The following is a 25,424-nucleotide window of genomic DNA, read 5'->3' as shown; positions in this document are numbered from 1 at the left end:
GAGGTTTATAAAATCATGAGGGGCATAGATAAAGGTAAATAGACAAAGTCTTTTCCCTGAGGTGGGGGACTGGGCATAGGTTTAGGGTGAGAGGAGAAGGATACAAAAGAGGGGTAACTTTTTCACGCAGAGGATGGTGTGTGTGTGGAATGGGCTGCCAGAGGCTAATACAATTGCATCATTTAAAAGGCATCTGGATGGGTATATGAATAGGAAACGTTTGGAGGGATATGGGCCAGTGCTGGCAGTTGGGACTAGATTGGGTTGGGATATCTGGTCGGCATGGACCGAAGGGTCTGTTTCCGTGCTATACATCTCTATGACTCTAAGACAGGCTGGGGAGGGGAATTCATATGTCTTGCTGTGTTAGTGACTCTGTTCCTGTGAACTACAAATTGGTGAAAAGGGCTACAAAGCTGTCTGTTTTGTTTGTTTGATTGAAAAAATACCTAACTGGTTTATTCTTCTCTCTTTATGGCAGTGAAAGCAATACCTAGCTTGGGCCCATAAGTGACTCCAGTGCCTAAGTCAATGTGGTTGATTCCATCTAACCATAAGACATTGGAGCAGAAATTAAGCCATTTGGCCCATCGAGTCTGCTCCTCCATTCAATCACAGCTGATAGGTTTTCCAACCCCATTTTCCCACGTTCTCCCTCTAACCTTTGATTCCCCCTGGCAAACAAGAACTTATCTATCTCTGATTTAAATATACTCAATGACCTGGCCTCCACAGCCCTTTGAACTCCACAGATTCATTACTCTCTGGCTAAAGATGTTTCTCCTTAGCTCCGTTCTAAAAGATCTTCCCATTAGTCAAAGGCTGTATCCTTGGGTCCTCGTCTCTCCTGCCAATGAAAACATCTTCCCAGTGTCCACTATATCCAGGCTGCTCAATATTCTGTAAGTTTCAATCAAAATCCCCTTCTCCTTCTGCACTCCATCGAGTATTGTCCCAGAGTTCTCAAACATTCCTCGTATGCTCAAACTTTCATTCCTGGGTTCATTCTTGTGAACCACTTCTGGACCTGCTCCAATGCCAATATATCCTTCCTGAGGTATGGGGCCAAAGATTGCTCACAATACTCTAAATTGGTCTGTCCAGAGACTTATAAAGCATCAGGAGTACATCCCTGCTTTTATATTCTAGTCCTCTCGAGATAAATGATAACATTCCTAACTACTGACTCAACCTGCAGGTTTATCTTAAAGGAATCCAGGACTCGGATTCCCAAAGCCCTTTGCACTGCAGATTTCTGAATTTTCTCCCCATTTAGAAAATAGTCCATGCCTCTATTCTTCCTACCAATGTGCATGACCTCACACTTACTCATTGTATTTCATCTGCCACTTCTTAGCCCATTCTCCTAACCTGTCTAAATCTTTCTGCAGCCTCTCTGCCTCCTCAATGCTACCTGCACCTCCACCTATCTTTGTATCATCTGTAAACCTAGCCAGAATGCCTTCAGTTCTTTCATCCAGATCATTAATGCATGAAGTGAAAAGTTGTGGTTCCAACACTGACCCTCGTGGACCACCACTGGTCACTGGCTTCCATCCTGAGAAGGACCCTTTTATCCCCATTCTCTGCCTTCTGCCAGATAGCCAAGTTTCTACCCATACTAGTACCTTGCCTCTAACACCATGGGTCCTTATCTCACTTGGCAGCCTCCTGTGTGGCACTTTATCAAAGGTCTTTTGGAAATCTAAATTGATAACATCCATTGGCTCTCCTTGGTCTAACCTGCTCATTAACTCCTCAAAGAATTCTAATTCTTGAACACCCGTCATGAACGTTTCTTTGTTGAATGGTGATAAATGCTGGCCAAATCTGTACCACCCATGTCCCGAAAAAATGCTTTTTGAAAAAAATGTAGTGGTCATATTTTGCAAGTTTAATACAATACCTTGACATTTTGTCAGTTGTATAAGGTAATGACTCTGAAAGGGTTAATGCTGAAATTGCAAAGAGCTCCACCCAATCTGATGACATCATACAATTTGGAGTGTGGTAAAGAGGAGTCTGAGGGATCCCGAGGGAAACAGATATGTCATCATTCTCTCCTAATTGTCTTCAATATTACATGTAACTAGCCAACGTCACCTCTATGTATTGATATCATGCAATAAACTCCTCTTATTAAGACTTGCTAGTCAACCAGCCTCTAGCACAGTTAGCTAGTAAGCCCTTAGTCCCAGTCCAGAAAAGAAGATTTATGGTCTTGAGGCACAGATGTAGTGTTTCAACCTGTAGGCCCAAAGGTCCAGATACAAGGTCCACTCTCCTGGAGGTGTCACAACATGTCTGAATCAGGTTGATTGAAATAGTTTAGAAAGAAAATTGGTACAGTTATCTGGTAGTGGTAGGTCTTGTATATAACAACCTTTCATCTCCCTGCAGCTCAAAGATGAATCATCTGTGAGCCTGTCTGAGCAAGCTGGGAATAGTTCTGTAAACCCACCTCATCCCTTTCCAATGTTGCTGTAGTAGCCACCTTATAAGGGTACATGACTAGATCACAGGAATAAACCCTTTAGCTTCAGTATGTTGTTGTGATCTACATTGAGGCATTGTAAACACCTCCACCCCATGACTTAACAGAGGATGAAGGATGATCCAATGTTGAAACTGTGGCAAGTCTGCACAAACCACAGAGCATTCCCACAAACCACAGAGCATTCCCACAAACCACAGAGCATTCCCACAAACCATTACCACTAAGAACTTTCTCTGAATGGCCTCTGTTCACTTAATGACACCAGTAACCCCAATAACCAACTTGTGGCACTGAAAGAAAAGTCAGATTTTCAAACTTGCTCTACAAAGGAATACAGAAATCCTTGAAACAGTGCAAAAAAGAGATTGGGCTTACAATAACTAAGTGAATTGAAAAGCTGGGAGAAAATAATGAATTTATATAAAATGAACAGTGCATAAACAGGCCATTCAGCCTAACTGGCTCATGCAAGTGCTTATGCTGCACATAAAGCCTCCTCTTAATATGTTTCATCCCACACTGTCAGTATATTCTTCAATTCATTTCTACATCATGTGCCTTTCTAGCTTCCCCATAAATGTATCTATACTATTCATGACAACACTTCTTTGGTAGAAAGATCCATATTCTTACCACTCCTGAGGTAAGGAAGTTTCTCTCAAATTCCCTGTTGGATTTATTGATAACTATGTTATATCCATGGCCTCCCTAGGATGAAGTTGAAGGATCAACAACCATTTTCTTAAGTAACCTGACATCGCTTACAGAATATACAGTTGCTGTTTTCTCCGTTTACGATGAGGGGCAGTCAGATCCTCTCACAGGCAGTTTTACCACAAGTAAGCAAACATCTTCTCAGTGAACATTGTTACTCCGGCTCTCGTTCACATTGTGTTGTAAGTTAATGCTTTAATAGAAAACATTGCTGCTACAGAATGCACTTCCTATGTTCATATTTTTGCTACTCTTTTGTTTTAATCCTTGTCCACTGCAGAGAAAGTTCCAAAGCCCTTGGACTTAACAATCAGCGATGTTTCTACAGACGAGTTCAAAGTTAGTTGGAAGCATTCTGCTGATGACGTTACTTTATATCGATTGGCTTGCACCCCCCTGAGTGGGGAGGAGGCGAAAGAGGTAAGGCACAATTCACCTAGAAGCAGAAATGGTGTAGGAATTAAATCTGAAATTAGATCTGATCATTCTGTGTAACTCTGAATCTTTGAATTCATGCAGTCACAATTTTTGAATGATTTTAAAAACTCAGCAAAATCTTCCTCTAGGTATTTATTGTAGCAAAGTTATAAATCCATTGTGTTGTGATGACATTCATGATTTAGCTCTACCCAATGAACAAGGAACATTTCATCCTTGTGTCTTCTGGAAAGCACCAAAGTAAATACATCACGGCCAAACTGGTCAGAGGGGGTATTCTTCTGAATTGTCACATGAAGTTGAATTTTGTGAATAATCATCAATATAAATGTAATTTTAAACACACAAAAAACAGAAAGCGCTGGAGAAACTCAGCAGGTCTGGCAGCATCTATGGAGAGAAAACAGAATTAATGTTTCGAGTCTTGTGACTGATCTTTGGAACAGTTCTGAGTTCTGACGAAGGGTCACTGAACTTGAAACTTTAACTCTGTTTTCTTTCCAAAGATGCTGCCAGACCAGCTGAGTTTGTCCAGCAATTTTTGTTTGTGAGTTTCAGATCTACAGTATCTGCAGTTTTGTTTTATTTTATTATATCATAACATTGAATTCTTGTCTCTTATTTTTAATTGAACACTTGAAATATTTCTACTCCACCTTTCAATGACCCCATGGATGTAGATATCCGATTAGGTAATTGGGTCATTTCATAGTTTTCACTCCTGTTCAAACAACAAAGTAAATCCAAATAATGCTGAATTACCTCTTCTCAAGCAGACTTATGATTTTAGAAGGGTTTCTAATATTTAGAATTTATTAGAAAGAGTTCTCCTGAATCCTTTAGTGAATCTGATCTGCGCTCCTCTTTAGGTAGGAGACTTTAGCTACACTCTTTCCTGTGACTGGTGAACTGTGGCCCATTGGGTAGCACTCCTACTTCTGAGTGAAGAGGTTTTGAGTTCAAGTCTTGCTTCTAAAGACTTGACTGTGAAATCTAAGCCAACTCTTCAATGCAATACTTTGTAGAGTATTGTTGTAGGTGCTATATTTTGGATAGAATGTTAAACAAAATTCTGTCTCCTCTCTGACAATTTGAAGCAGAACAGGAGGTTTCTCCCCAGTGTTCTGGTCAATAATTATCCACAACCAAAGTCTCTAAAACCTTCAAATTGCTAATTGAGGAACTTAGCTCTTGCATTTCCAACTCTAATAATTTCCTGCACTTAACATTTCCTGCACTTCCAAAAGCACATAGTTGGTTGTGAAGTACTTTGGAACATTCTGAGATTCAAGAAGAAATGCAAATTCATCCTTTCATAAACAGATTTAGGAAGATATTCCCAGTTCCGGACATTCTCATACTGTGAATATTGGGGAGGGTAATCTTGACTTTGTGTGATAATGTCACATAAGAACAGCAAGGGCACAGAATAGACTCTGGATGGAGGATATCAATGTCCACTGTAGATCGGCAGCAACACAACTGATGGAGCTGGTTGGTTTCTAAAGTACATTGATGCTAAACTGGGTCTGTGGCAGGTGGTGAGGCAAGAGGAGAAAGCATACTTAATCTCATTTTGACTAATCTGCATCTGTCAACGTTAGTGTCATTAAGAGTGACCACAGCACAGTCCTTTTGTAGATGAAGACTTGCTTTAACAGTGAGATCACCTTCCATTGTGTTGTGTGGCATCATCACCGTGCTAAATGGGGCCGACTTTGAACAGATCTAGCAACTCAAGAAGGGCATCCATGAGGCGCTGCAGAATTGGACTCCAGCACATTCTGCAATGTCATGACTTGGCATAATCCCCACTCACCCATTACCTTCAAGCCAGGGGATCAACCCTGGGTCAATGGAGAATGTAGGAGGGCATGCCAGGAGCAGCACCAGGCATACCTGAAGATGATTCTGGATTAGTGGTGCTGGAAGATCACAGCAGTTCAGGCAGCATCCAAGGAGCTTCGAAATCGACATTTCGGGCAAAAGCCCTTCAGGAATAAAGGCAATGAGCCTGAAGCATGGAGAGATAAGCTAGAGGAGGGTGAGGGTGGGGAGAAAGTAGCATAGAGTACAATGGGTGAGTGGGGGAGGGGATGAAGGTGATAGGTCAGGGAGGAGAGGGTGGAGTGGATAGGTGGAAAAGGAGATAGGCAGGTAGGACAAGTCCGGACAAGTCATGGGGACAGTGCTGAGCTGGAAGTTTAGAACTAGGGTGAGGTGGGGGAAGGGGAAATGAGGAAACTGTTGAAGTCCACATTGATGCCCTGGGATTGAAGTGTTCCGAGGCGGAAGATGAGGCGTTCTTCCTCCAGGCGTCTGGTGGTGAGGGAGCAGTGGTGAAGGAGGCCCAGGACCTCCATGTCCTCGGCAGAGTGGGACGGGGAGTTGAAATGTTGGGCCACGGGGCGATGTAGTTGATTGGTGCGGGTGTCCCGGAGATGTTCCCTAAAGCGCTCTGCTAGGAGGCGCCCAGTAAGATTTGTGCCAAACAAATGCCAGGCAGTGACCATCTCCAATGGGAGACAATCTCAGCCTTGACATTCAATGATGTTACCATCATCAAGTTCCTGTCCCATCAACACCCTAGGGGTTACTATTGACCAGAAACTCAACTGAACTTGCTATAAAAATATAATGGTTGCAAGACCAGGTCAGAGGCTAGGAATACTGCAGGTCAGAGGCTAGGACTCACCACTAGACTCCCCAAAGCCTGTCCATCATCTATAAGGCACAAGTCAGGAATGTGGTGGAATATTCTGCACTTGCCTGGACAAGTGAAGTTCCAAGGACACTTAGGAACCTTGACACCATGCAGAACAAGACATCCTACTTGATTGGCGCCATATCCACGAGATGTACTGCCGAGATTTGCCAAATGTCCTGAGACAGCATCTTCCAAACCCATGATCAGTTCCATCCAGAAGGACAAACACAACAGATACATGGGAACACCAGCACCACCACAACCTGCAGTTTCACCTCCAGGTCACGACACATATATTGCCATTTCTTCAACGTTGCATCAAAATCCTGAAATTCCCTCCCGAATAGCATTGTGGGTCAACCCACAGCCCTTGGACTGCAAAGGTTCAAGAAGGCAGCTCACTGCTACCTTCTCAAAGACAACGAGGGATGGGCAATAAATCCTGGCCAGCCAGCAACGCCTACGTCTCATAAGAGAATATAATAAAAGCCAAGAGGGAAACGTAAATGGACAAAATGACTTCCCTTGCCCATGAAGTAATCTACATAATTTCTGATCACTAAATTAATTGGAGGAAAATCTACAGAGACCCTTTTAAGGGACATGATTTTCTGAATTCCTTCATACTCTTTAGTATTCAATGTATTAACAATGAATCTTTGTCTTTCTAATGAATAGATGTTTAGTAATGAATGAATCGTATTGGAAACTTTTATTTTGCAGTTTGTTTTGAGTGGGGATGTAGACACAATTGTTCTCGACGATTTATTGCCTGGGACAGAGTATGAGGTTTCTCTCTCTGCGATTTACAGTGATGAGACAGAAAGTGATGTCGTGGCTGTACTGGAGACAACACGTAAGATGACACATTTGGAAGTTACCTGCTCAATTTGCTTAAATTGTAAACTCTCAATGTAAAACAATAGCTTTGGTTGTGCTCTGATCTCCTAAAATCTCACCAAGAATGATAGCTGCATAATTTCAACAGCAGCAAGTTGTATTTATATAGCACCTTTAACATAGTAAAAGCAGCCCAAATCACATTGTTAAACAAAATTTGACACTGAGCCACATGAATAGATGTAAGAACAACTGACTACAATTTGGTCAAAGTGATAGGTTTTAAGGAACATTTTAAAGGGGAAGTGAGAGTTGAAGAGTTTTAGGGAGAGGATTTCAGAGGAATTGGGCAAATTAGCAACAGGTACAACCACCGACAGTGGAACAATAGAAATTGATGAATTGCCAGAGATCAGAATTAGATCAGTGCAGAGACCTTGGAGAGTAGTAGGACAGGACGATGTAACAGAGCTAGAAAAGGGTGTGACCATCGAAGGATCAGAATATCAGGCCAATAATTTTAATATTGAGGCATTGCCATTGTTGACTAAACTAAGGCAGTAAACAGTGTGGTTTATGGGTGAACAGGACTTGGTATGAGTTGGGACACATGCAGTAGATTTTTGGATGACCTAAAATTATGGCAAGTGAGCAACGAGAAATTAGAATTAGTGAAGTCTGGAGAACAGAATGGTGAAGACCTTTCCCATGTACATACATTTGATGCAACCTTTGAGGTCAGTGTCCAGTGTCCTTGGGCTCTCTGTAGTTGTTTTGCTTGTTTCAATGGAGCAAGTTGGAAAAATAAATTGGTTATGTCCCATTAGGAGAATATACACAAGGCCTAAATTTTCTGAGTTTATTGAATTAATGTCAGTGCTGCTATATATCTTATTTAAAATGCTAGCATAAATACATTGTTTGTGTTTGTAAAGGTTTTATGTTTTACATGTATAGTGCTAACCTTTAAGGTAAGATGTATATTTATTAGTTTATCCAGGCTGGTGTCATGTGGTTTAGAACTAATTTTCACTGTAATTACAGTTCAGCAGATAATCACAACAACAGCAGCTACAACAACAACTCAGAGACCTACTACAGCAGGTTTGTGAATATCAGTGGTAAGAACATTTATAGGCTAAAACAAAAACTACTTATATTTCCAAACAAAATTAAACATTTCCTTGTATTTAATAAACTCGCTTCTTATTAATCACCACCTCAGTGAAATTGACACAGGTAACTAAATGTTTCTGCATGAGTGGTAGAGAGTTTCACATTCTCACTCTTCTCTTGGTAAGATAGTTCTCCTGAATTACCTGTTGGATTTATTAGTGACCCGCTGATATCATTGAGATATTTCTCTCATGTTCTACGTCACGGCGCAGTCCTATAAGTGACTCTCTCACTTTTACGAACCAGGATCTGTCTTCACTGGCCCAGTAGTGGATGGGTTGTGAGCTCAAAGCTTAAACTGAATAACCCCATTTCTGGTATTGTTTCTTACTGGAATGGGTATAAATTCTGGCTGCCTGTAGCCAGCATCATTAAATCAAAGAATGGTCACACCTCTGAAGAGGTCATTTTCCTGAGTTTGACCTGACTGCCTGCAAGACCAACTCATCTAGCCCCACCACCAAGTACTCACCCTCCTACACCCTTTCCTTGTGGTCCTGCCATTTTGTTTTCCTTCAGATAATTATCTAATCATATTGATAAAGACTTGCCATAAAGTGCTAAGTTGATGTATTTATCAGTAACCAATCAACATGTTTGAACGATAACAAGAACATTTTTGGACTCCTCGCTTAGAGAGATTAACTTTCACTTTCACTGACTCGGATCACTAGACTGATTCCTGGGATTTGGGGTTTAGTTATAAGGAAATGGTGGGCCCATTCTTGTTGGAGTTTAGGAGAATGAAAGGTGATCTTACTGAAACATTCTGTGGGGTGGGGGTGGGAGGGTGGACAAGACAGATGCTGGGAAGATGTTTATACTCATGGAGTAATCTGGAACAAAGTAGGGAGAAATTGCTTATCACAGAGGATGGTTAGACTTTGGAATTTATTTACCTCAGAGACCAATGGAAACTGGGAAATTGAATATATTCAAGACTAGGTAGGTCAATTTTGCTGGACAAGGGTTATCAGTGACAGGCAGGAAAGGGGACTTAGACATCAATCAGGTTAGCTATAATTGTATTGAATGGAGTAGAAGGCTTGATGAGCCAGTTGGCCTGCTCCTCCTGCTTAAGGTGTGGAAATTAATGTGAACTGCATTTTTCAGCATCTGTTTCAAAATGATAGCAAATTACAAACAAGCTAATGCAACTAATCTTTGGACAGGCTACACTGTAAAAGAACAGAACCCAATGTCAGGTTCCAGTTCCAAGTCTCATTACTGCTTTTTTTTTTGAAAATGTCTAAAGAGCTAATGATTTTAATTTGAGAATTATTTTTCTGATTCATAAATTCCAGAATCCTAGAATCCCTACAGCATGGAAACAGGCCCTTCAGCCCAACAAGTCCACACCAACCCTCTGACAAGTAACCCAAACAGACCCATTCCCTTACTGTATTATCCTACATTTACCCCTGACTAAAGCACCTCACCTACTCATTCCTGAACACGATGGGCAATTTAGCATGGTCAATTCACCTAACCTGCACATCTTTGGATTGTGGGAGGAAACCGGAGCACCGAGAGGAAACCCACACAGACAAGGGGAGACTGTGCAAATTCCACACCACTTGCAGTTATTAAATCATTTAAAAAGAAAAGTTAAAATTTTAATTATGTAAATGTGCAAATGTTGTCAGGTAATTGTGCTGATTTTCAATTTGTTGTGATTCTTTGGATCCAGTTATTCGATCTGGAATAAGAAATCTAGATGTGGGTGATGAAACCACGTTTAGCCTACATGTGTCCTGGGACCCAGCTGATTCCCTTGTTACACAGTACAGAGTGTCCTATGTATCTCTAAAAGGAGACCGCGCAGAAGAAGCGGTAAGCATGGTCTGTATAAGTCTTTACATATTTTGTTAGGAATGGGAGTGTCATTATGAATGGCTACATGAAAGGTAAATTCCAATTGAAAAATGGGGGTGGAGGGGAGCTTACCTTTACTGGTTACATCAAGTCCATCCAGTGTTGCTCTTCACATTTCAAGTGTTAACTGATTATCTGCCTTACCTCTCAACCTCTACCTCAACGCTGTGAAAACTTTTTTCCCTTTATGACTCCATTTTGAGACTTGATTCATTGTTGTGACACTAGAGTGAGAACTCTGAGAGTGGGAGTATAGCTGTTATAATGGGACCAGAGCTCAGAGAGTGGAAGTATAGCTGTTGTAATGGAGTCGTGCTCAGAGAGTGGACAGCTGTTATAATGGCACCAGAGCTTGGTGAGTGGGAGTACAGATGTTATAATGGGGTCAGGGCTCAGTGAGTGGGAATACAGCTGTTATAATGGGGCCAAGGCTCAGTGAGTGGGAGTACAGCTGTTATAATGGGGTCAGGGCTCAGTGAGTGGACAGCTGTTATAATGGCACCAGAGCTTGGTGAGTGGGAGTACAGATGTTATAATGGGGTCAGGGCTCAGTGAGTGGGAATACAGCTGTTATAATGGGGCCAAGGCTCAGTGAGTGGGAGTACAGCTGTTATAATGGGGTCAGGGCTCAGTGAGTGGGAATACAGCTGTTATAATGGGGTAGTGCTCAGTGAGTGGGAATACAGCTGTTATAATGGGGTAGTGCTCAGTGAGTGGGAATACAGCTGTTATAATGGGGTAGTGCTCAGTCAGTGGGAGTACAGCTGTTATAATGGGTAGTGCTCAGTGAGTGGGAATATAGCTGTTATAATGGGGTAGTGCTCAGTGAGTGGGAGTACAGCTGTTATAATGGGGTAGTGCTCAGTGAGTGGGAGTACAGCTGTTATAATGGGGTAGTGCTCAGTTAGTGGGAGTACAGCTGTTATAATGGGGTCAGGGCTCAGTGAGTGGGAGTACAGCTGTTATAATGTGATAGTGCTCAGTGAGTGGGCGTACAACTGTTATAATGGGGTAGTGCTCAGTGAGTGGGAATATAGCTGTTACAATGGAGTAGTGCTCAGTGAGTGAGATTACAGCTGTTATAATGGGGTAGTGCTCAGTGAGTGGGCATACAGCTGTTATAATGGGGTCAGGACTCAGTGAGTGGGAGTACAGCTGTTATAATGGGGTAGTGCTCAGTGAGTGGGATTACAGCTGTTCTAATGGGGTCAGGGCTCAGTGATTGGGGATACAGCTGTTATAATGTGGTAGTGCTCAGTGAGTGGGAGTACAGCTGTTATAATGGGGCCAGGCCTCAGTGAGTGGGCGTACAGCTGTTATAATGGGGTAGTGCTCAGTGAGTGGGAATATAGCTGCAATAATGGGGCCAGGGCTTAGTGAGTGGGAATACAGCTGTTATAATGGGGTAGTGCTCAGTGAGTGGGAGTACAGCTGTTATAATGGTGCCAGGGCTCAGTGATTGGGAATACAGCTGTTATAATGGTGTCAGGGCTCAGTGATTCGGAATACAGCAGTTATAATGGAGTCAGGGCTCAGTGATTGGGAATACAGCTGTTATAATGGTGTCAGGGCTCAGTGATTCGGAATACAGCTGTTATAATGGAGTCAGGACTCAGTGGCAGCCATTGCTGCCGCTGAGAGTGTCACTCCAAAATTCCAGTTTGTACTTGGCATATTAACTCACACTTTGGGATGCCCTCCTCTCCCTGTTCTACCTGTGGTCTTACCTGAAAGCTGACAAAACCCGTCAATGAGTTGTTTGGGTTTAATATGTTACCTAAGCATTTTAACACAGTGCAGAATGCAATAGACCTTTTGTGTTTATTTGTAAGTTAAGGAGACCCATGTTTCATGACATAGTTTGTAACTGTACACTTAGATGTTCTTAATGATGTAACCGTTTTATTATTTTATGCTTTTATTTTAATGATTGCCCCTGTTACAACTTGTTGTTATTTGTTTTCTTTATATTGTTACCATAATGTCATTAATGACTATTAATAACCATCTAACTATAAAGATGAGCTGAGAACTCCCAGATTATAATGAGCCGGGTGATCATTTTCATTCAATATTTAACTTTGAATGCCAAAAGGAAAGTGAACTCAGTGTTTATTTGGTTGATTAAGTGGGGACGGTGACTGAGATATTATTGGAGCTTCATGCTGATGTAAAATGAATTTGGTTTGTGAGATTTAAAAAAAAGACGATTTTTGGCACTTCCATTGCTTACTAATATGTTATAAAACTGAGAAATAAATACATTTTTAACAGGCTGTTAAAAATTTGTGCTTTTTTCCAACGCTAGTCTTTTTTCTCGTCAGGCATCAACTCTACATTTGGCACCAATGTTGCTGTTTTAATCTCTGATGATATCGATCAAATGAGCTGGCAGACCATAAATAAATCAACACTACATAAATGCATGTGCAGTGCTGAATTAAAATCTGGTCAGAATTAAAATCTTGTCTGCTTCCATTCCTATCTATGCAGTTGTAGCCAGAGTATTTCCTGCAATAACCCCTCTTCTTACCCTGGCACCGTTAGTTCTGGTGTCCACACCTATTTCTCATCTACTTGTTGAACTGCAGGGTCTTGGATGAAAACACAGTCAGATTCCACGTGTACACTGTCAACACTAAGGTCCGCTTCACTACCACCTATTTTGAGTTGACCCTGTTAGACTGTTCGGCCAACATCTAAATCTTGGATGAGCTGCAATTTTCTTCAGTTCAGTGTTAGGAAAGCTGAAGCCATTGTCTTCAGCCCCATTATAATTCTCTTCTTACGCTAACCATAGTCTTACATTGAACCAGACTGTTTGCAACTTCAGAGGTACCATAAGACAAAGGAGCAGATGTAAACCAGCTTTTTTATGATTAATGGACAACACTACCAAGCCCATTTTCTGTCCATTTCATCATCTTTAGTCACCTTCCTGTATTATTGCAAATAATGCAGAGATCCTCATTCTTCACATTGTTGTGAAGTTAACTGTTGCAGTGATATCCTGGCTGTATTCCTATCTTGAGCTTATTCAAAACTTTACTGCCTGTGTCCTAGCTCATTTACCCATTTGTGCTCAGTCCAGTTTAGCAACTTTTTATCTTGCTGTCATGTTGAAATTCGTTTGATGCCTTACTCTCTTCGTAACCTTCTCCAGCTTACAACCCTCTTTGATCTATGCTTCAAATCTTCTGCTGTGCTTTTGATAACTGCACCATCAGCTACCTAAATCATAGACACTAGAATTCCCTCCTTCAACTTTTCCATTTTCTCTCTTTCTTCATCAAAGAAGCTCCTTAAAAATCTACCTCATTCTTTTGTCCACTTGTCCTAGTATCTCCTCCTTTGGCTTGAAGTCCCTACTTTTGTTTGTCTGATTTATGCTGCTGTGAAGCATCTTGGGATGCTTTACCACACTAAGATGCAATATAAAGGTAGTTTTTTTTTGTTACTGTATGTTGTGATGTGCAATGCACCAACTGATTTTATTGATAACCTAATTTACTCAGGTGATGATTCCTGGAAGGCAGAATGACCTCGTGCTCCAGCCTCTACTGTCAGACACTTGGTATAAAATTTCTGTGACACCACTCTATGTTGATGGAGAGGGCACTGCTCTCACTGTCAGTGGCAAGACGTGTAAGTGGAATATTCAGTTTATGTCATTTTACTGATCTTATTAAATGGTGCAGTAGGCTTCGGGGCCAGATGACCCACGCCTGTCCCACGTCTGAAGTTCAAATACATTGAATAGTGACTCATGGTGCAACAAAAATGCACGTCCTTTCTTCATCCATGAGGTATGAAGGTATGTGACTTACACTTATTGCTCACCCTTAATTGTACCTGAGAAGATGATGGTGACTCTCTATGTTAATGACCAAGTGGGTAGTAGTTGACCCCGGCCCACCCACTGACATGTACCTCATAATATTTGACAGCTGGGTATGGTGCCCACTGCAACTGCTTTTAAGTCTGTTGACACACTTAACTGCTCAGTTGACCATGAGGTAGCATTCTCTCACCATCTGCACTGGCAGAAAATTCTGAGCAGCAGCAGGAGGGGCAGAGTGGCAGAGTGCTTAAGGCTGTTTTTGAAAAGGCTTCTTTGAAAAGATTGAACAGAAGAGGATGCACACAGGGTGTCCTCTGAGGATTTGGGCAGACCCAACAATATATCATCCCACTACTTCCTTCCTCAACACTTCCTTGCCCCCTCACCTTCCTCTCTGACCCTTTCCTGCTCTAATTTCCTGGACATGTCTGTCTGTGGGATCCATGGCCCCCTCTCCCTGTGCTTCATGATGCCCACTGCAAAGGTCTCCCAGTCCCGACTGGGACTGGTATCTGATTGGCTGCCAAGCTGTAGAGGGCATGACTTGCTCCCGCTGTGGGGGCGGTGGTGCGGCCCTCTGAACCTGTCTGGCCCATGGCCCTTAGATTCACGGCTGCAAGAAAGTCATTCTGCTCGGAACCAAATTCCATTCTGCTGGTCCCTCTCCCCCATCTTGTAAAATCCAACCCTGTATCTCTGGATCGTTATTCTAGGCCTCTGGATAACTCACCCGGTAAAATAGCCATACACATTAAACATCCTTAATCTCTGAGGAATTGTTAACCTGTGACCTATGCTCAATTCTAACTTGACTTTCCCTTATCCTGTTGTACCTTTGGCTCCATGTTCCATTTAGAAAAAGGAAGAGTGAGTGTGAGAAACAAAGATCAAAATATAAAAGAGAGAAAGAAATATAGAATAACAAGAAAAGGTAGAAACTGAAAGAATGGGCCTTCTTCTTTGAAATAGTAAAATGGAGTCTCAATTTGGCATCTGATCTGACTGATGCTACCTGTGGCATTGTAGCATTCCCTCAATACTGCAGTGGGTGTGTCAGCCTGGATCTTAATACTCAAAGTTTGGCAGTGGGATTTGAGCCCACAACCTTCTTATTAAATGAGCCATAACACATTCAAATTAATTGGATTAAAACAGTTTGATAATTTGAAAGTGCATTAGATTTATTTATGTTAATTACTTTTTGTTGCAGTGCCACTCTCTGGACCAACCAACCTGCGTGTCTCGGAGGAATGGTATAATCGTTTCCGAATTAGATGGGACCCTCCTCCAACAGCGACAATGGGTTACAGAGTGGTTTACACTTCTGCCTCAGGTATGACACCCATATTATTGAAACAGAGGTAGCCCTGTTCTTTGCTGTATTATTTATTTTCATTACAAACGCTCTTGATTCCGTCAGTATTTGCACTGATAATGTTTAAACACCAAAGGTTGAGTTTTCCCGTTTGGTTTTGGTAAAATGTTTCTGTCACTGAGATTCATGGTTAATAGTCAGTCCATGTCAGCTTTGCTCTCCCAATCTTCCACACGTCAGCTCATTAACTGTGGAGCGGGACTGGACAGTGTCCAGCTCATGGGGTCGTGCTGGTGGAGAGGTGGAAGTGTACGATGGTGCTGGGATTTCCATTTCATGCTACAAGCACAATCCTTAATACCCAAGCTCCACAACACTCCAGATGCTGCAGGTGATGAGCTGCCCTTTGCCCTTTGCACCTGCCACCTTTTGTAAGTGAGTGAATGGGGCAGAAAGTGAAGCTGTTTTGCAGGCAGTGACCCAGCAGTGCTGGTGGATGGGGTGGTTGAAAGAAATGCAGTGCTGTTTCCACTGAAGGCTGCAGATGCAGCCAGTCCAGATGGAGATCCTGATCTGGGTCAGTCTGGTGACCAAGGTCAAACACAAATCCCAGCAATATTGAAAGAAGATTTTAGTGATCTTCTGCACTTCACAGGAGTAAGTGCCACCATCTTCTCCCTGCTGCCTCATATTTACAGAGCCACTATTCACTCTACCTTTGCATCTTACCAAGGGTCACAGAATGCAACTCTCTCAAATCATGTTCACTCAACATCCTCCCAGATGACTAACCCTTCCTGCCCTGTGTGCCTCTGACTCTGTTACTGCGGACACAACACCATTTCTCCTGCCCCTCCATTATTACCAGTGCCTCTCCACCCACTCCCATCATACTCACACTCTGAATTTGTGTCATTTCCATAAAATTGTTTCATAATTGGACAGAAAGGACACTGACCAGTGAAGGATGGCAGACATTGGGCTCCTGGTCCCATGTGAAGAAAATATTGGAATTGACTGGAGAGAGAGTATCCGCCAGTGTAGGGATGTGAACATTTTTGTAAGTAACTGATCCATGAGCTAGATGGTCTTGTGCTGCTATCCCATTAAAACCAGCACTGACTCAATCTGAGCAAGCTCTTGCACAAAGTTCCCTTTCTTTAACCATTGTGGCTATATTCTAGATTGAGAGTGAAAGATTTTTAATCATTAAGGGAATCAAAGTGGAGGTGAGGATTGCCAAAGCAGCCGTGATCTCATTGAATGGCAGAGCAGACTCAATGGACTGAAAGGCCTATTTCTGGTTCTGCATCTTTTGATTCATTATAAATCATCTTGCACTGTTGTTAATTTATGTTCACTAGCACTCCCAAAATGTCCATTCTAGTTTCTTTGTTGCTGTTGGACTGGTGAAGTTGCAAGCATTTTTATGTTGAGCAGACATCTTCAGCATGAAAGAAGTTGTAATGGCCAAGAATTGCTTATCCCTCGCAAGCAACAGACTCCTCGATTGCAAACAGCATCGGATGTTATGGATCCTTGAACTGTCATGTTTATGTGAATAACATTCATGATCGAAGCAATTTGCAGTGTTTGCCCTACACAGATCATTCACATTTACACCCATCCTGTGTGAGAGAGGATAGAATCGGTGATGAGTACATGCATCTCTGCTGTCGACTTTTCATTCCATCGATCAACTTTTCAAGGGAGGGCACTACCATTGCATCCTGGGACTGTGTACAGAGGGTAGTTCACATCACCACTGTTCCTCTTAGCACATTGGCCTGCAAAGAGAAGCTGCATAAAGTGCTGTCCGTTGCATGATAATCCCTGTCCTATGGGGGACTAGAGCATTTCAGGACAATTTAGGAGTATAAACATGTTCTGAAACATTGAATGATAACTAATATGGGAACATTAAAAAGAATCTTATGATTGCCCCTGACCTGCCTGTAATGAGAAAATACATTCCATGATCCTTGAATATCATGTGTTGACTGAAGCTTCAAAGGCTACTTAAGCTCAACACAATGCCATGTAATTGTTCTCAGTTACTGACTGCCGTTTTTTTTCTGGAACAGTAAGGAGGATCATGAAGTGCAATGAAAGGAAGTCCAAAACCAACTCATTTATCCAGGAACCAGCTGTCAATGAGATTCTCTCTGGCCTCTTCCACTTGACAGGGCATAGCGCCATCATGCTGGTTTGGATGTCCCTTCAGATTGATTCTCATGCTCAGCACGCACTTAATTCTTCATTTCTTCTGCATCCGGGACAACTCTCTTCATCGGCTCTGGTTTGAAGGGTGCACCATGCCACAACAATGTGGGATATCCTATCTGCACTATACTACAAGGCCCTGCTGGAAGGGATCAGACATTAACACACCTCATCCAGTGTAGTCCCGGTAGACAAAGGGGAAGCACTGTTTCTCCATTCTGTGTCAGTCTGATGGTTTTGTAAAGGTGTAATTGGCCATGTTTGAAGGGGCAGCCCTTATGTCCCAGCAGCCATTCCTGTAAGACCTGAGGACCTTGGAAGGAGGCAGGAATTTGAAAGTTTGCCAGTATATACACATCTTGGTGGCATTGAGGAGGGAAGTAGACTTGAGATAGAATTTCAGCCTTCATGCTAAATTACTCATAGTGTTAGGTGCATTAGTCAGAGGGAAATGGGTCTGGGTGGGTTGCTCTTCGGAGTGTCGGTGTGGACTTGTTGGGCCAAAGGGCCTATTTCCACACTGTAGAGAATCTAACCTAATCTAATCTAAAAAATATTACTGAATGATGGAGCAGGCTTGTGTGACATGTGGCTGGCTGTTTCATATGTCCTTGTGTGAAATGTATTTCACTTAAAGTTTGGATATTTTATCATTATTACTACAACTGCTTCAGTGTTCACTGACAGCTCACTTCTGTTCTGACTTGACAAGAACTTAGATGTTTATTAACATGTATAAGTGAACTCTCTGCATCAAGAATAAGTTAAAATTGTTGCTAGTTGATCAAAAACTGGAGATTTCAAAAATGGTAGTGTGTCCCATTTTTGACGTCTTATTTTCTGAAAACCTACCGGGGCAATTTTAACCCTAAAGCATCTGTAAAGGAAACTGTCCTGTTCAGGATGACATTAATTTTACAGTCTATAAAATTTTATGATATATTAAAGTCAAGATTGGGTTCTGTGCAAGACCAACATTCCCAACCCGATCCTGTGGGATTGCTGTGCAGGAGTTTATGTTAAAATTAACTCCATGTACATTAATACCTCAATGAGCTTTTGTTACACCAGCATTGGCTTTTGTTGAGTGAGTTACTAAAAGTGCTTGTTAGGTGAGATTTGTAAATGGATCTGACAGGATCCTGAGATTTGATGCAGATTTAATTCCCCAATTGGGATGTCCATAGTTTTCTGCTGACCTTGTTTATTTTCTGTTCAGTCATTTGGGGGTTGTGAGGTTTGCTGGCTGGGGAGGGGGCAACATTTATTCCCTATCCCTAACATCTCTTAAGAATGATTTGGAGATGCCAGTGTTGGACTGGGGTGTACAAAATTAAAAATCACACAACACCAGGTTATAGTCCAACAGGTTTAATTGGAAGCACACTAGCTTTCGGAGTGCCACTTTACAGTTGTGTCCTCCACCTGATGAAGGAGCTGTGCTCCAAAAGCTAGTGTGCTTCCAATTAAACCTGTTGGACTATAACCTGGTGTTGTGTGACTTTTAACTTTGTACATCCCTTAAGAAGATGGTGATGAGCTGCCTTTTTGAACTGCTGCAGTCCTTGTGGTGTAATGATTCCCACTGAGTCGACAGGGAAGATCTTCCAGGATTTTGATCCAGTGTCACTGAAGGAATGGTGATATATTTCCAAGTCAGGATGATGACTGGCTTGGAAGGCTGATGTTACAGTGTACCTACTGCACTTATCCTCTGGGTAGTAGAGGACATGGGTTTGGAACCTTGTTGAGTTGTTGCACTGCATCTTATAGAATAATGCACACTACTGGTACTGTACATCAGTGGTGGCGGGGGTGAGTGCTTTGGGATAGGGTGCCAATCCAGCAGGCTGCTTTTCATGGATGGCATCAAGATTCTCGAATGTTGTTGAAGTAGCACTCATCCAGGCAAATGAAAAGTATTCCATCACACTGCTTACTTGTGTCTTGTAGATGATGGACATTGTTTTGGGAAGTCAGTAAAAGTGCAATACATCACTGCAGACTCTGACCAATAGTCCAGTTCAGTTTTTGGCTGATGGTAAACTCCAAGATGTGAATATTTAATACACACCTTTTAGCAATCTTTGTTTTTTGCCATATTTTTGATATACTCCAATTATGTGACTCCATTTAACAATGTACGTTAAGAAAGAAATATATGTGAAATATTGCATATACTGGAAATTTGAAGTAAAAGCAGAAAATACCTGAGAACTTCAGCAGCATTTGTGCAGAAAGTTAAAGGCAGAACTGATGAGAACAAAGTGATGATTAACAAGAGTAAAAGATACTGATATTGAAGAGGGTGCTGGGCCGTCTAATGTTTTATTCAGATTTAGAACTGATACAGGGAAGTGATAGGTTAAAATATCATGGCAAACTATTCACTTACATGAATCTTCTTTTCTGTTTCTGTTTGAATTTCAGCACCTGGTCCTACCTTGGATACATTCGTGGGAGATGATGTGAACACAATGGTGATCCTCAATCTGCTCAGTGGCACTGAATACATCATTAAACTCTTTGCAACATACTCCACTGGTTCCAGTGAAGCACTTGTTGGCAGAGCCAAAACATGTAAGACCTATTGAAACCTGCCCCCTGTACCACAGATATCATAAGAAGGGAACGATTCCCTCCAACTGAACTCTCCATTATTGAATTTGTAATGCTCAATAATCACCCTTAGGTTGCATTAAATGTTGCATTAAATGACTTGGGGCTCAGTTAGCGCTGTTGACTGAACAGCTGGATGCAGAGTGATGCCAGTGGAGTGGGTTCAATTCCTACTGGCTGAGGTCACCGTAAAGACTGTCCTTCACAATCTCTCCTTCTTGCCTGAGGCATGGTAACCTTCAGGTTAAACCACCAGCAGCTGTCGTTCCCTCAGGGGAGGTGATGGCCTAGTGGTATTGTTGCTCAACTATTAATCCAGAGACCCTAGGAAAGGTTCTGGTGAACTGGGTTCGAGATGTTAAACAAGGCCCTTTCTCCTTCTCCCATTGGTGAAAAAGATTCTATGATACAATCTAAAGTTGTCCGGTACAGGGTGATCCTTTGATCAATTATGGCTAAAACAAATTATCTGGTTATCACTATTCATGGGAGATTCCTGTGCGCAAATTAGCTGCTGTATTCCCTTATGTTACAACAGTTCTAAGTGCTACAATAGCTACACGTCTAAGTGCTTCATTGGCTGTAAAGCACTTTGAAATGTCCTGAGACAGTGGAAGGGGCTACATAAATGTAAGTTCTTTCTTACTGAGGTGTGTCTACTATCCCATCCTGATGCTTTACGCACTCGTTGTTGTCCCTTGCAGTGTACCTCGGTGTGACAAATCTTACCCCATACCAAGTCCGAATGACCAGCATGTGTGCACGTTGGCAGCAACATAGACATGCAACAACTTACAGAATTGTCATTGAATCTCTACGAGGTAAGGACAAGAGGCAGAGCTGCATGAATTACATTCTCATTAGGACATGATTTGAAAATCTGAGGGCGTATTATTTTCACAGTGCAAGGTGACAGGAGGAGGATGAGTAAAATGGTTGGATATAATTTTAGTAATTAAGGCCAGGAATGTAGAGCATATGGCATGGTCATGGATTATAGTTAAGGTGGTGCCTTAATTTTGGGGATTTCTTGACTATTTTTTCGCAGAATGGATTTGCTCAACCATTACTTCTATAATTGGATTGGACAGTGTAGAAAGAAGCCAATCACTCCCCACTTGTCTGGATGACTGCAGCTCCAACAACACTCGAAGTCCACATTGAGGGTGGAACAGTCTGCTTGCTTGATCAGCACCCCATCCAGCACTTAAACTTTCACACTCTCCACCACCAGCGCCTTGAGGCTGCTGTGTATATCATCAACAGGATGCACTGTAACAAATAGCGCCAAACACCTCCATCCAAACGTGGAATTTCTTCCACCTAGAATAAGCAAAGCAGATGCATGGGAAAATCAATACTTGCAGGTTGCCCACCCCAAGTCCCTGGAACGGCATTCGCTGCTCCTTCACGATTGCTGCATTGAAATCTGGGAATTCCCTTCCGAACAGCACGGTTGGGGTATTTTTCACAACAGGGATGGCAGTAGTTCAGTCAGGTATCTCTACCACCACCGTTTCAAGGGCAGTGAGGCATGGGCGATAAATGCTGACCTAGCCAGTCATGCTTCTATCCCAAGAATGAATAAACAAAAAGTTTCACCATGCTTCTTTGAAGGAGCTTAGACCCTCTAACTGTTTCCTTTTCAAGTATAAACCAGTTCCCTTGTGATTGGATACAGATGAAAAAGTAAGATGAAGTTGGCAAAATCTTAAACAGGGCCATATTCAACATTCGGCTGCTCTAAATGTCAATAGTAACTTTGAGTTTAACTGTGTTTGAATAAGCGTTTAGCATGTGTGCGTTTTCATTGAAACATGTCAGAGCCAATTTTCTAAGCACAGCTACCATCTATTTGCACTTTATTGTGTGTTTGAAGGTAAAGTCATTGCTTCGGTTTGAATAGAATCCAGATGCCCAAAAAGCTGACACAGCAGTTTGTTAAAGTAGAGGAATTAAAATTCTGCTCACTGTCTATGAATGGGTTCAATTCAGGTCTCTCATACCTTTACATATCACTAGGACTGACTTGCATTGAACTTTGGACGTTAATTACTTGGCATGAGTGAACTATGTTTTTACAAAGTAACAATCTGTATTCTGCCAACAAGCAACGGGTTTAAATTACTTATCACTGAAATTTGTTCAATTCTTACTGTTAATAGCTCTAACAGAGATGAAGATATAAAAAAACAAACTAAAATCCCCACAGTGAATGTTTATGCAGCCCTTGCATATTACTCTCCATCTACTCGATATTCAAGGAAGTGGTTGATTTTTTGCTAGGGTGTAGCTGAGCTCTCTTTGGCTACATTGTCCACTTTCAAACATTAGTTAAGGGTTTCATGATGAGAGCTTCCTACTGTGAGGAAATCATTGAGCAAGAGACAGCTCATTTATATAATAATAGAGTCCAAGAGCCATTTTGTATTTGGTTAAATCCAACTTAACGTACCTACCACAGACTTGTTAGACTTCAGAATTCTTCCCTTTATGGTTTACACATGTTCTATATAATACTTCAATACAAGGTTGGAGGGCAGTTGGTGGTGGAAAGAACTGCACTTTTTTTGCCAAAGAAAAGTCTCACAATAATTTCCTTTTAAGTTTCTTGGATATAGGAGCAAAAAAAGCCACGGCAATGTTCCAAAAAGAGCTTCCACCAACAAAGCATTCTGTAGTAGCAGTATTTTGATTTTGGCAGTGCCTGGAATGGCTGGAAGGTCATTTTTTCAAATAATCAATTTTATTGAATCATTAAGTGTGCAAATCAGACTTATTTGGGAGGAGAAGTTTCTCTGTTGAATCAAGTTGGTAAGAAGGGTCTGGGAGTGGAGGATTTCTCAGCTATTATTGGGTAAAGCCTATTAAATTGTTACATGAAGTAGTGGTTAGACCCAATTTAAAACAACTAAGTTTAATTTCGGGCAGCACAGAAAGGAGTCTTGCAGTTGCTACGGTGCAGGATCACCTGAATGATATTGGTTGCTAACTGCTTAAATTATGATGATAGGTTACAGAGGTCAGTCTTGCATTCCTATGAGTATGAAATATTAAGGGTCTTTAAGTTTATTAAAGGATTTGATGGGACAGCTAAAAGAGAAACAATTTCTTCTGGCATGGAAGAAGGGGTGGTGTGAGACAAAAGTCCAGAATGTGGGGCAGAATCTGAAAGTAGAGCTGGACATTCAGGGTAATGTCAAGTTGCATTTCTTTCCTCAAAGCATTGTGAAAATCTGGGGCTTCCTGAAGGCTGAAGGAGTTGGGGATGTGAGAAATGAGGCCTGTGAATTTAACGACAGGGGCCTGTGAATTTAACATTTTAAAACTGAGATTTATAGACTCGATCTGTTTGGGGGCTTTCGGCTATTGGAACCAAATAAGTCAATGGAGCCAATATACAGATCAGTTTTGACCTAGTTGGATGGCAGAACAAGGGGCTGTTCCCAGATTCCTGTCTCAAACGTTGCAATATTTCTTTTAACGTTTATTGCTATCTGCATTTGTTGTTTGTCCATCTTAACACACAAGTTATATGGTTCAAAATTCTACAACTTCCTGTGACTATTGCCATTAACTAATACATAAAATTATGTACAGTATACAATAAATGATCTGTATCCTATTTTATGACATTTAAGAACTAAGACATTGGAAAACAAATATACCATTTGAGTCCACTCCATTGTACAATGAGGTCATGGCTGATCTGATAATTCTCAACTCCACATTTCTGCCTTTTCCCCATGACCCTTGATTCCCTTTACAAATAAAAATTCTCTTCTATCTCAGTCTGCTGTAGACTTAAAACCCTAGCCTCAACTGCCTGTCATCATGGCTGCCAAAAACATTCTGGGAAAATGTAAGAAATGTAAGAGAAGGACAAATTGTGATTTGGCAAAGAATAAATTCATCAGTCTGTCTGAACCCAGACTTCTATTCCATCTACTGTAATTCACACAGCTGAGGCCAGCAACTGTGGTCGTTAGATTGAGATTTCACAGAGGTGCACATGTGAGCTTTATGGGACTACCATTCACGAGACGTAACATCAAATTTGAACTCATTCACTTATCTCTCCCTCACCCCAGAGACTGCTGTCTGTAAGAGTGTTAATTAGTTTAAACAAGTAGCCAACTCCACATCGAGTTTCGGCAGGGTGTGTTCAGCTGCATGGAGCTCTTCCCTCCCTGCATCTACATTGGAATTACTGATAACATCCTAATTAATTAATTGTGTCTTTTGGGGAATTTCAGATGGAAGGAAGGAAGAAGTGATTGTTGATGGAGGCACTTCCCACCACTGTTTCTACAATCTCATTCCAAACACCAAGTACAAAATTAGTGTCTATTCACAACTGCAAGAGATAGAAGGACCAGCTGTGAGTCTACTAGAGGCAACAGGTATGCAACCGCTTAACTTAATCATTTTCACTGTTTGCCCAACATTCATCTAGTGTTTAATGTAAGCTATCTCACACTCTCTTACCAATGCCTCACAGCAGCAGCGCTCAGCGATAGTTACTAAATGTGCAAGACTTACATACCATCACAGGAAACACATGTACTATGTCTTAATGTTATTTTGATTGTAATTTGTTCTCTGACAAATAGCTGATAGGAAAAGATTGTGGTTGCCAGAGAGTATAGTCATAACTCCAAATTTGTAACAGCACATGAGGAGGCCATTCATTCCATTGACCTACATTGACTTTGAGGATAAGTAACACACCTAGTTCCATTCCACTGCCTTCTCCCTCATCCTACACATTCTTGCTTTTCAGATAATTGTCAAATTGCCTGTTGACTGTATTAAGTGAACCTGCCTTCATCACACCCTAAGACACTGCACTCCAAATCCTAACCTTTCACTGTGGGAAAATGTTTGTCTCATGCTTGATCCTTCCCCCCGTGTGAAGAGTTTCCCTCTATCTTCTATTACCCAGACATCTCATGATTATGAATACCTCTGTCAAATTGATGGATTGATTTATTGTCACATGTACTGAAATACAGTGAAAAGCTTTGTTTACCAGCAGTTGAGACAGATCATCGTAAGCAAAGATGTATCGATCAAAAAGACTTATGCAGAGGCACACAGGTTATATTGGACAGGGAGTGCACTAGGTGATATCAATGTTAGCACAATCAGCATTATTTAAGGCTAGAGAGTTCATTCC

General features: G+C 41.6%; 1 protein-coding gene across 6 annotated transcripts in view; it reads left to right on the top strand.

The window, feature by feature from the left end:
- The window catches only part of col14a1a (collagen, type XIV, alpha 1a), a 216,094-nt gene that overhangs the window by 103,816 nt on the left and 86,854 nt on the right, over positions 1-25,424 (top strand). For 5 of the 6 annotated variants that reach the window (XM_072570947.1, XM_072570943.1, XM_072570942.1 and 2 more), the window contains 10 exons: positions 3,210-3,336; positions 3,492-3,631; positions 7,080-7,212; positions 8,241-8,300; positions 10,063-10,214; positions 13,763-13,892; positions 15,299-15,421; positions 20,057-20,206; positions 20,950-21,066; positions 24,502-24,648. In XM_072570947.1, the coding sequence (XP_072427048.1) occupies positions 3,210-3,336; positions 3,492-3,631; positions 7,080-7,212; positions 8,241-8,300; positions 10,063-10,214; positions 13,763-13,892; positions 15,299-15,421; positions 20,057-20,206; positions 20,950-21,066; positions 24,502-24,648 (1,279 nt within the window). The remainder of the gene's footprint in view (positions 1-3,209; positions 3,337-3,491; positions 3,632-7,079; positions 7,213-8,240; positions 8,301-10,062; positions 10,215-13,762; positions 13,893-15,298; positions 15,422-20,056; positions 20,207-20,949; positions 21,067-24,501; positions 24,649-25,424) is intronic. The other variant, XM_072570944.1, reaches the window with a different exon arrangement.

The sequence above is a fragment of the Chiloscyllium punctatum genome, chromosome 5 (genome assembly GCF_047496795.1).
Source record: "Chiloscyllium punctatum isolate Juve2018m chromosome 5, sChiPun1.3, whole genome shotgun sequence".
NCBI classification, from domain to species: Eukaryota; Metazoa; Chordata; class Chondrichthyes; order Orectolobiformes; family Hemiscylliidae; genus Chiloscyllium; species Chiloscyllium punctatum.
The sequence above is the reverse complement of the archived record's forward strand: the minus strand, read 5'-3'. Positions and strand labels throughout refer to the sequence as shown.